Source organism: Triticum urartu, chromosome 4A (genome assembly GCF_056163025.1).
Source record: "Triticum urartu cultivar PI428250 chromosome 4A, HENAU_Tu73, whole genome shotgun sequence".
Classification (NCBI taxonomy): Eukaryota; Viridiplantae; Streptophyta; class Magnoliopsida; order Poales; family Poaceae; genus Triticum; species Triticum urartu.
Genome location: NC_141876.1, coordinates 503,874,282 through 503,885,198, shown reverse-complemented (window position 1 = coordinate 503,885,198; position 10,917 = coordinate 503,874,282). Strand labels below are relative to the sequence as shown.

Sequence of the window (10,917 nt, the reverse complement as noted above, 5' to 3'; positions counted from 1 at the left end):
ACTCATGAAAGAGTTAGCTCTGAAGGACGATGACCTTGATGATGTGGTTTTCGATGAGGATGATGCCCCAGCGGAAGAGGACCTGCGTTGGATGATCCTATCTCGTGTTCATATGGACAAAAGTTTCAGCACATATTGGTTCTTTCGCAATATGAGATCAGCTTGGGACCTGGCGAGGCCGGTTAAGATCAAAACACTTGAGGAAAACTTGTTTCAGATGCAGTTCAACTGCTTGGGCGATTGGGAGAAGGTTACCCAAGGAGGGCCATGGCACTTTAGGGGAAACCCGGTGATTATTGCTCCGTATGATGGATACACCAAGCCATCGTCCATTGAGTTGTTCACTTTTGAAATCTGGGCAAGAATACTTGACTTTCCAATGGCGTACCACGGCAAGATAAAAGCTCTAGCATCGAAGATCGGCGAGTATGTTGATGTTGAACCATCCTCGTTCGACTTTGAAGGCAATTTCTACCGGGTACGAGTACGTATTGATGTTCGGAATCCGCTGAAAAAAGCCACATCTTTGATTCGTGGCGGAGAGAGGGAGATATTCGCCGTGAAATATGAGCGTTTGCCGGACTGGTGTCAAGTATGCGGCATGATGGGCCATGAATTTAAAGAACATGGGGATGGGGTGCATCCTCCTTCTGCTCTTGTTTTCAAGAATTTGCGAGCCCCGGCTACTACAGCATGGGGGACACGTAGACGTAATAGCGTGCAGAAGGCGAAAATTCAGTCCAGAAACTTTGAAGGGAACTCACAGTCCGTAGATGCTGATGGCCAAGGTACAGAGGATATCGACATGGAGGTGGTTGACCAGAACCGTAAGCGCTCATCTGATCAGGTCGAGGGTAATCAGCCTGCTATAGCAAGTTCGGGGCTAGAGCTTGTTGTTACTGGAGTGACTATCGGGGGTGTTGTGCCCCCTAGCCCACCGCCAAAGCAAGACCCAAAGAGAACTAAGACTACGCTGCAGGCTGAGAAGCAAAGCAACAGTGTGGAGAAAACTCTTGGAGGAAAAAACAATGATGCAAGATTGGCGGCCTCCCCGGTGGAGGACCGCTGGGCTCAATGAATCTTTTGAGCTGGAACTGTCGCGGGATTGGCAACGCCCCGACAGTTCAAGAGTTGCGTGAACTCGCACAGAAGTTTGCCCCTAGAGTGCTATGTATTGTGGAAACACAGATTAGTAGAGATCGAGCTGAAAATCTAAAATGTACTCTAGGTTATGATTGTTCGTTTGCTGTTGACCCCTCCGGTAGAAGTGGAGGGATTGCTTTGTTCTGGAATGATGAAATAAAGGTCGAAATTTTAGGTTATTCGAAGTATCATATTGATGTGAAATTAAGTGACCTGGGTGGGGATCCATGGAGACTCTCATGTTTCTATGGTGAAGCGCAAACCCATCTAAGGCATCATACGTGGACGACGATGAAGAACCTTTCGGTGTTGCATGATCTACCATGGGTCTGCATGGGAGATTTCAATGAAGTTCTGAAGCATGATGAGCATGACGGAATTGGTAGTAGGAGCCAAGCGCAGATACAGGGCTTCCGTTACGCCGTTGATGTTTGTGGCTTGCTCGATCTGGGCTACAAAGGGACTAAATGGACTTTTGAGAAGAGGGTAGCAGGAGGAACTTTTACCAGGGTCCGGCTGGACAGGGCTCTTGGTTCGGTGGACTGGTGTGCACGTTTTCCTGCAGCAGTAGTGCAACACCTGAATGCCGCAACGTCCGACCACTCTCCCATTTTATTGCAGCTTGATCAGTCGAGTAAGACGAGACGGGATCAGAAAGTTTTTCGGTATGAAGTTATGTGGGATACCCATCCAGAATTGAAACCAACTATCCAACTGGCATGGGAGCCGAACAGCCATAATTTGTCGACAGCTGAAGTTCACGTAAAACTGAATGAACTAGCAAGAAATCTAGGGGACTGGTCCAAGTCCTCATTTGGAAGTGTTAGGACAGAGATCCGACAACTAAAAAAGGAGCTCGAGCGACTCCGTTCAGATGTTTCTAGGGTGGGACCCTCTCATGCAGAGATTAAGATAAATGATCGTTTAATTGAGCTATACCTGAGGGAGGAGCTAATGTGGAGACAACGATCCCGAGTGGCATGGCTTGCTGAGGGCACACACTACTTTCATATGAGAGCTTCGCTGAGACGGCGGAAAAATTTAATTAAAGCTTTGCAACGGCAAGACGGACAAATGACAGATGACGTGTCTGAGATGCAACAGCTAGCTTTGGAATTTTACAAGAACCTATATACCTCCGAGGGTGTGCAAGGGGTGGCTGATGTACTTGAGCATGTTCCTGTAAAGGTAACTCCGGCGATGAATGATATGCTTATGGCTCCTTACGAGGCCAAGGAGGTGAAGATGGCGCTCTTCCAGATGTTCCCGACGAAAGCTCCGGGTCCTGACAGATTCCCTGCTCATTTTTTCCAGAGGCATTGGGATATTTGTGGTGAGGCCGTCACCAAGTCTGTGCTAAGTATTGTCAGAGGCGACGAGAGTCCAGCTTGCCTAAATGATACACTGTTAGTGCTCATCCCAAAGGTATCGAATCCCACGCTACTTTCTCAGTTTCGCCCTATCAGTTTATGTAACGTTTTTTACAAGATCGCCTCCAAAGTTGTGGCGAACCGCTTGAAGCAAATTCTTCCTGACATTATTTCTGAGGAGCAATCGGCCTTTGTTCCTGGAAGGCTTATCACTGACAATATTATATCAGCGTATGAGTGTTTGCATTTTATGAAGAGAAATAGAGCGAAGAGCAACACCTTTTGTGCCTTGAAACTTGACATGATGAAGGCGTATGATCGAGTGGAGTGGAGTTACTTAAGGTCAATTATGGAGAAGCTGGGTTTTGCTGCACCATGGATATCAGTGGTCATGAATATGGTGAGCTCAGTTTCTTTTTCTGTTATGTTCAATGGAATCAAATCAGAGGAGTTTAGACCTACAAGAGGTATTCGACAGGGAGATCCGATCTCTCCATACTTGTTCTTGTTAGCAGCGGAGGGCCTTTCATGCCTTTTAAAATCCCAAAACCAGTCATCCCAGCTCAGCGGTGTTAAGGTAGCACCGTCGGCCCCGGCAGTGAACCACCTTTTATTCGCGGATGATAGCCTGCTGTTTTTCAGGGCAAGTGTAAGTGGAGCAGAAGAGGTGTCAAACCTATTGAATACATATTGCTTGGCTTCGGGCCAACGCATCAATAAGGAGAAGTCATCAATTTTCTTTAGCAAGGGTTGCCCGGACATAGTGCGCACTGCGGTAAAGGGCTACTTGCAGGTACCAAACGAGTCATTGAGTGATAGATATCTTGGGACGCCAACAGACGTTGGACACTCCAAAAAAGGTACTTTCAAATACCTTAGTGATAGAGTTTGGGACAAAGTGAAAGGATGGATGTGCAAATGCCTCTCTGCTGGTGGCAAAGATGTTCTCATTAAATCAGTTGCACAGGCGATCCCTGTTTATTCTATGTCCTGTTTTAAACTCCCTAGAGGGCTATGTGATCACATCAAATCAATAATTCGCAAGTTCTGGTGGGGTTGCAAACAGGGAGAACGTAAACCAGCTTGGGTTTCATGGGATGTTATGATAAGACCGAAGCATCTGGGAGGTCTTGGTTTCAGAGATATGGAATTATTTAACTTGGCTCTTTTGGCACGACAGGCATGGAGAATCCTTCAGGAACCTCATACTTTGAGTGCGAGAATACTCAAGTCTGCTTATTTCCCTGATCGGCCGATGCTTGAGGCGGAAATTGGTTCAAGGCCTTCTCAAGTTTGGCGGTCCATTAAGGAAGGGTGTGACCTTTTGAAACAGGGAATTATACGTCGTATTGGCAATGGTCAGAGTACCGACATATGGGCTGATAATTGGATCCCCAAGGAAACAGTACCAAGACCTATAACATCTCTAGTGCCGAATCCCCCAAGGCTGGTGGCGGAGCTCCTGTCTCCTGCTACAGCGTCATGGAACGAGGCTTTGGTAAGATCGATCTTCATACCAATGGATGCTAATGCGATTATGAAAATTCCCATATGCACACGCAATGTTGATGATTTTTGGGCCTGGTATCCAGACAAAAAGGGCAAGTTCTCGGTCAGCTCGGCTTATAAATTTATTTTGAAAACCAAGCTGCAGAGAGAGGAATGGCTAGAGGGAAGGGGTGGATCATCGAATCAACAAGATGAGAAATCTTGGGTTGTTTTATGGAAATTAAAAATCCCTTCAAAAATCAGAATATTCCTGTGGAGACTTGCCCATCATTCTCTCCCTACGACAGATATTCTGAAGAAGCGTAACATGGCGGTACAAGACACTTGCCCCTTGTGCCGGTGCGCTGACTCGTGGAGACACGCTCTTGTCTCCTGCACCATGTCCAGATGTGTATGGGCACTATCAGATGCTGATATGGTTGCACGCATGACGAATAATTTGGAGGCCAATGCGAGGCTCTGGCTATTTGAGCTCTATGATTCTATGGATCATGCGGTTTTCGTTAAGATGGCCGTGACGCTATGGTCAATTTGGTATGCTAGGCGCAAGGCAGTCTACGAGGCCATATTTCAGAGTCCGCAACATACTGTTTCTTTCATAAATAACTTCATTGCGGAACTAGGCCAAGTGCAAACTAAAGATGAAGGAAGAAGAACCCCGGGCATTCCCTCTGTACAAGTGAACAGGTGGCTGCCTCCCCCGACTGGCACCGTCAAGGTGAACGTGGATGGGGCAGTAGCTAGGTCACGCCATGGAGGAGCGGTCGCAGCAGTGTGCAGAGATGAGACAGGCCTATATCTCGGATCATCGGCTATCGTTATCCAAGGTATAAATGACCCCGTGGTCTTGGAGACCTATGCGTGTCGTGAAGCCTTATCTTTGGCGGATGATCTTGCAGTACAGTCTATATGCGTTGCCTCGGATTGCCAGGGAGTCGTGACTGATATTGAGAAAGGAACCGGAGGCACAAATGCTGCTATAGTGCATGAGATCAAAATTCATTGTAATAGCTTTACTTCTTGTTTTTTCATCCATGAGCGTAGGAACCATAATTATGAGGCTCATAATCTCACCAAGTTTGCTTGTAATCTAGATGTAGGTAGACATGTTTGGTTGGGCATTCCTCACGACCCAAACCGTGTACCTATGACATTTGCTGATAATTAATAAAGTTTGGCGAGTTCTCAAAAAAAAATCAATCCTGAGACCAAACCGGTGCAGGTACTAGAAGAGGGAAGCGTTAAGATAAATGTTGACGCTGCAGTCTCGAGCCATGCTAGACATTGGGCAGTAGGGGCAGTTTGCGGAAGCTCGGAAGGAGCTTTTTTGGGAGCATCGGTGCTGGTCATTAGACATATTGAAGATCCACCGACGCTTGAGGTGATGGTAATCAGGGAAGCTTTACCTCTAGCGGATGATCTTTACGAGAGACGGGTACATGTGGCCTCTGATTGCAAGGTGATGGTCGAAGATTTGAAAAGGGAGAACTCATCAGTTTATGGTGCTATCATACATTAGATTATACACCACTCTCTAGATTTTGCTTTTTGTAAGTTTAGTCATGAATTTAGGAGCTCGAATGTCGAAGCTCACGACATAGCGAAGTATGCTTTATCTTTCAAAGTTGGTCGCCATGTGTGGTTGGGACACCCGGGAGATCTTTCATCCGTCCCTGTAAACATTGTGACGAATTAATAAAAATTTCGTGAGGTTGTCTAAAAAAGTAGCAGCCCATGACTATGAGTTTGTTTTCCAGTTTCCTTTGTGATCGATCGTAGGCGCACATCACCCCCGCGGAGATCTATACTCGACCTGGCTCAGCGCACGGGCGGCATAACCATCATTGCCGAAGCCTACGTATTATAGCGCACAACGCCGTCTTGTTTCTTCCGCAGTCCATGCCTAATTCCCGTCCCATTACGCAGGCCACTGCGGCCGACGTCGCGGCGACGGAGGAGGAGCATGCAAATAGGCTCGTTATCAGGCTCTGGTAAGGATGGGATTTCATATGGTAGGGTTGTATATGGATTCCGTAGTCCACGCCAAACTCCAGTTTCCTTCGCTCCTTTCTTATTGAATCTGGTAGGGTTGTTTGGATTTTGAGATATCTATAAACTTGCTTACTCCCGACGGAAAGAATTATAGTTGGCACGAGCAGGATCTTTGGCATTAAAAAAAATTGGGACTGAGAGGCATTATGTCATTGTTTGATTACAAGCATTGGAATATGGGAGGATGCATGTCTCCTAAATCAAGATTTAATCAGTAAGTTCATCGAATTATTTATTAACTCGATAATCATTGTTATGGTTTTATAGTGATGCTGCAAAAACATTATGTCCAGGGCATACTGATGGTTCTTTCCGTGTAGATTAGATGTCTGGGATCAAAGTGGATAGAAAAAGATGCTTTTGGTCCTGCAGGTGATATAAAGTAATATATACTGAATCTTCAGTACAACGATTTCTTTTTCATATAGTTTATGACATTTGACCCATTTATATGTTTTATCTCTAGGTCTTACAAGATGTTTCTAATGCTTAAAAAACATTTTATCAACAAGGACATGTATAACAGTATAAGAAGGTCCTCCGTGTGTTGATGATGGTCGAGGTATGTTGCCTTTGTCCTACTATAAGAAGATATACATATTGGCGAAGAACAATGTGAGAGTTGTAAATGTCCCGGGAGAGGTTAAATATTTTAGCAACTTAATACAGTAAGAATAAATTGTTGAATGAGATTGATATCAATAACATCATCCACAACTTTGCATCTATGAATGTTAGACAGAAACTTGGAGGTACATGTGTGAGTTTGATGCACTTTACATTTCACATATACACATATGGAACACTATTTTTGATGTTTATAGTAAAGGGCCCCGGGTTCTAGTTTCGCCCTGGGCCACTGAAATGCAAGGACCGGCCCTGTAGGTACACTACGGGCGTGTTTGGTTGCCTGGATGCATCTGTCATGCATTGCATGAATGAGCTTGGCTGGGGCTGGCCTGGTTGAGCTCATGCAAAAATGAGTTGAAATGTGTGTTTGGTGTACTGCATGAGACGAGACAGGCTCAGCTCAAATTTTGTTTGGTTTGTTGCATGTGTGGTTGCATGAGAGATGCAGCATACAACATATGTTGTTTGGTAGGTTGTATGATGTGAAATTTGACTCTAGAATGCTTGTTCATGTATGTAAAATAATTAGAATATAAATTTAGTGACATGCACTGCAGACTAGATATCTTTGCTGATTGAAGTAATAAAAGAATATATATCCACATGTCTTCAAAATTGCAGAGATGATTTAAGTAAGAAAAACAAAAATTTAGCAGCATCTTTGCTGTTTGTACAAGTATATGAGCAGTTTATATACACATATAAGCAATTGATGGCACAAAATAGCTAAAGAAATGCATCAGGATAATAGAGAGTGCACATAAATCAGGTATCCAGTGCAAGTACATCTTAAGAGTCCACATATTATAAAGCCACAAATTCATATGATCCATATTACAGTCCAGCACATCCTAGAGTTCACATATTAGATAGCCACAAATTCATATTGTCCACATTACAGTCCAACAAAGGAACATAACATAAGTTCCATGTTACATTCCTTCACATATATAGGGGCATGGTTTTTCTGACCAAATACAATAAAATATGGTCAGCTTCGTTAGGTGAATTAGCACATATTTGCTCACACTCCACCCTTGGGCACTTCATCGTTGGTCATGGGCACTCCATCCTTTGGCAGTCCATCCTTGGGCACGGGCACTCCACCGTTGACCTTGGAGAGGTGGTGCATGACCCAGCGAGTGCGACGAGTCTCCGACATTTGCACAAATGAGTGGCTCCTAGCCCTGTTGGCATTCTCATTGAGATAATCCAAGACAATCAACAGATCATCCTCGGTAAAACCAGGGAGCTCCATGACAGCATCATAAAGTTCAGGATGTGCCTCTCCGGTGGACTTGATAGCAATAGCAACTTCACGGACAGCTTCGGACATGTTGCTCATGACCAAAACTTCTTCTTCACTCATCAAGCTAGCCCTCTTCCTTTTGCCAGTGGAGCTAGAAGCATCCTTACATGGTTCCTTCCCATGAGCAGCAGTAGCTTCCCCATGAGCAGCAGCAGTAGCACTCAATCCAGGTTCATTCCCATCAACAACAAATTCAGAACCACAAGCTTCAAGGTTTACAAATGAGGAGGAGGTTCCCACCATTGAAGGAGCCCCAAGAGCCTCATTAGATGTCATTGCAAACCTTCCTGTAACAATACCACTTCAAAAGATAGCAAGCATCTGAACATAATTCTCTAAAGGCACATTGAGGTACTCAACATCTTTGGGATGGTCCTATATGAAGCACAAGTAATTCTATGAGCATAAGTAATTCTATGAGCATATGTAATTAAATAGCTACAGATCAGCCACTAAAAGGTAGTACAAACCTTGATATGGCCCATGTAGTGCTCTTCCTCCAGCAATATGACATAGTTGTTATCATCCCAAAGTGACCCACTAATGTCTCGGAGCTTACTTATCTTCACCCACCTAGCACGCCACTTGCGGAGGTGGTTGTACACTTGGGTCCCGGTTATGGAAAGACCAAAGTGCTCAATACAATTCTTAGCCACCTGGTTTAGGTGCACCTCCTTAAAGCCCTTTTCCGTCTTCACTCCACTAGCAATGAGCTCTACAAAGCGACGTAACATGAACCCAGACATTGGAGATGTCCAACGCAATGGGTGATTCCCACCGCCATGCCCACCATCAGCCGCCATCTCAGCCATCACTCCTATGTACAGAACAAACAAAAGGAAAGGAGAAATGATTACATAAGAGAATAAAAATTTATATCAAGTCTAAACAGCAACATAAGGTAGTGAAAAACAGCAACATAAGGTAGTAAAAATTTATATCAAGTCTAAACAGCAACATAAGGCAGTAAAAAACAGCAACATAAGGTAGTAAAAATTTATATCAAGTCTAAACAGCAACATAAGGCAGTAAAAAAAGCAACATAAGGTAGTAAAAATTTATATCAAGTCTAAACAGCAACATAAATGTTTCGATTTGGGCACATGACAGAATTATTCATAGTGCATTACAACATAGAATTATTCATAATCCATTACAATGTAGAATTGAGCTCTACACTTGAGCTCTACACACGTGAATTGCCCCTATTGGCAAACATATGCCCAGCCCAACCATCTCTAATTTGTGACCAGGTTCTATTATCATGTTCTATGTCAATCACACCATCCGATGCTGGATTTCCAGTCCAAGTGTGCTCAGGTGGTACAAACTCATCCTCTCCCCACTGAAGTATCCAATTATGAAGAATGCAGCAAGCTAGGACGATTTTGACTTGTGAAGGATAAGGGTGGTGAGTCTTGTTGTCCACAATTCTCCACCAGTTCTTGAAAGCTGCAAACGCCCTCTCAACCGTGATCCTCAATGAGGAGTGGCGGAGGTTGAATAATTCCTTCTTGTTTTGAGGGACACGTTCACCAAACTCAGTAAGATGATAGCGAGTAGCCCTATATGGTGGAAGAAACCCTGGCCGCACGGCATAGCCCGCATCCACGAGGTAGAATTTTCCTAACAAATAAGAGGTCATGTGTTGTGTTACTACCAGTAGTTATGAAACGATCAAAAGCCACTAAAAATTGTTCACTAATACCTGCAGGGACAACAAATCCATCATTCCTTTCCAAAGCATCAGCCAAAATGAGTGCATCATGGGCCGACCCTTCCCAACCAGCTAACACATAGGTAAACTTAAGGTCAAAGTCAACTGCAGCCATCACATTTTGGGTGGTGCCACCTTTCCAACCCCTAAAAGCTGAAGCAATAGCAGCTGGTACCTTGGCAGCAACATGGGTGCCATCAATTGCACCAACGCAATCCTAAGAGAAGATGTGAGGTATATTTTTGTAAAATATGGGTTATCCGGCATGTCCATATAATTCTAAATGGTAAAGTATTACCTTAAAGTAGGGATAGAAGCGCCTACTATGTAGGATTTTTGGATGAACTTCATTGGAAGGGGGCTGGATCATCTCATCACGCAACTCCCCAATTGCATATAAAACTGCCTTGAAGTATCGACTGATTACTTCAATTGACCTCCTAAATATGGGTTTCATTGCCCTAAACCTATGGTTGTGCCCAACTACAAGAAGGAACATGGCAACCTGCTCCTCAATGCAGGTATGAATGCTGTCTTCCAACAATTTCCGATCACGGAACAAGTTACACAAGTTATAAAATGGGGCCCTGTTCATCCTTAGTAGGTCATGGCAATTTATATCATTGGTTTCGTAGATAAAACGTAGATTGGACAACCTAGCTACGTCTCTCTCAAGCATAACATAACGAATTGGAGCACGGTAGTTTCTAATTCTAGCCCTCATAGTTATTGTGGCCATATAGGCACACAAAACAGCAACCAAACCAGCAGCTTGCACTATCAGCGTATCTCGGGTCTTGCCGTTGTCATCCATCTATATAAATTCAGCATAGATTTATAAATTAATAAAGGCATGGGAACTGATAATATTAACATCATTTGCATCATCAAAACATAGTAAAATATATGAACAAATTGTTCAGGCAGTTGGCTCATATTTCTTCCTAGTATTGACCCCTCCTAATTTCCACAAGTTAACTCACATAAATCCATGATAATCAGATAATCAAACAAATTACTAGCCCAATAGCTCACATATAGATGCATGCTAATCACACAGATCCATAGGAGAGGAGGTTCAGGACATGGCCTATAGAGCAAGGGGATGCATGTGCACCCGGCAGTGGGGCTGAATGTGTGTGGAGGGCAGGGGTGAACGCCCGTGCTCGTGCATGTGTGCGTGTAGG

At 44.2% G+C, this 10,917-nt stretch overlaps 2 protein-coding genes across 2 annotated transcripts; one reads left to right on the top strand and one right to left on the bottom strand.

The window, feature by feature from the left end:
• Window positions 1-217: 217 nt before the first annotated feature.
• LOC147976324 (uncharacterized) lies at window positions 218-1,078 on the top strand. Its single transcript, XM_087520825.1, has one exon. It carries the CDS (start codon window positions 218-220, stop codon window positions 1,076-1,078), a length of 861 nt encoding a protein of 286 aa, XP_087376951.1.
• A 6,650-nt stretch (window positions 1,079-7,728) lies between these two features.
• LOC147976323 (uncharacterized) lies at window positions 7,729-10,544 on the bottom strand. The gene is made up of 5 exons (XM_087520824.1): window positions 10,029-10,544; window positions 9,722-9,947; window positions 9,298-9,639; window positions 8,573-8,830; window positions 7,729-8,300 (listed from the first exon to the last, which is right to left on the bottom strand). The coding sequence occupies exons 1-5, from the start codon at window positions 10,542-10,544 to the stop codon at window positions 7,729-7,731; spliced, it is 1,914 nt and encodes a 637-aa protein (XP_087376950.1).
• Window positions 10,545-10,917: the final 373 nt, after the last annotated feature.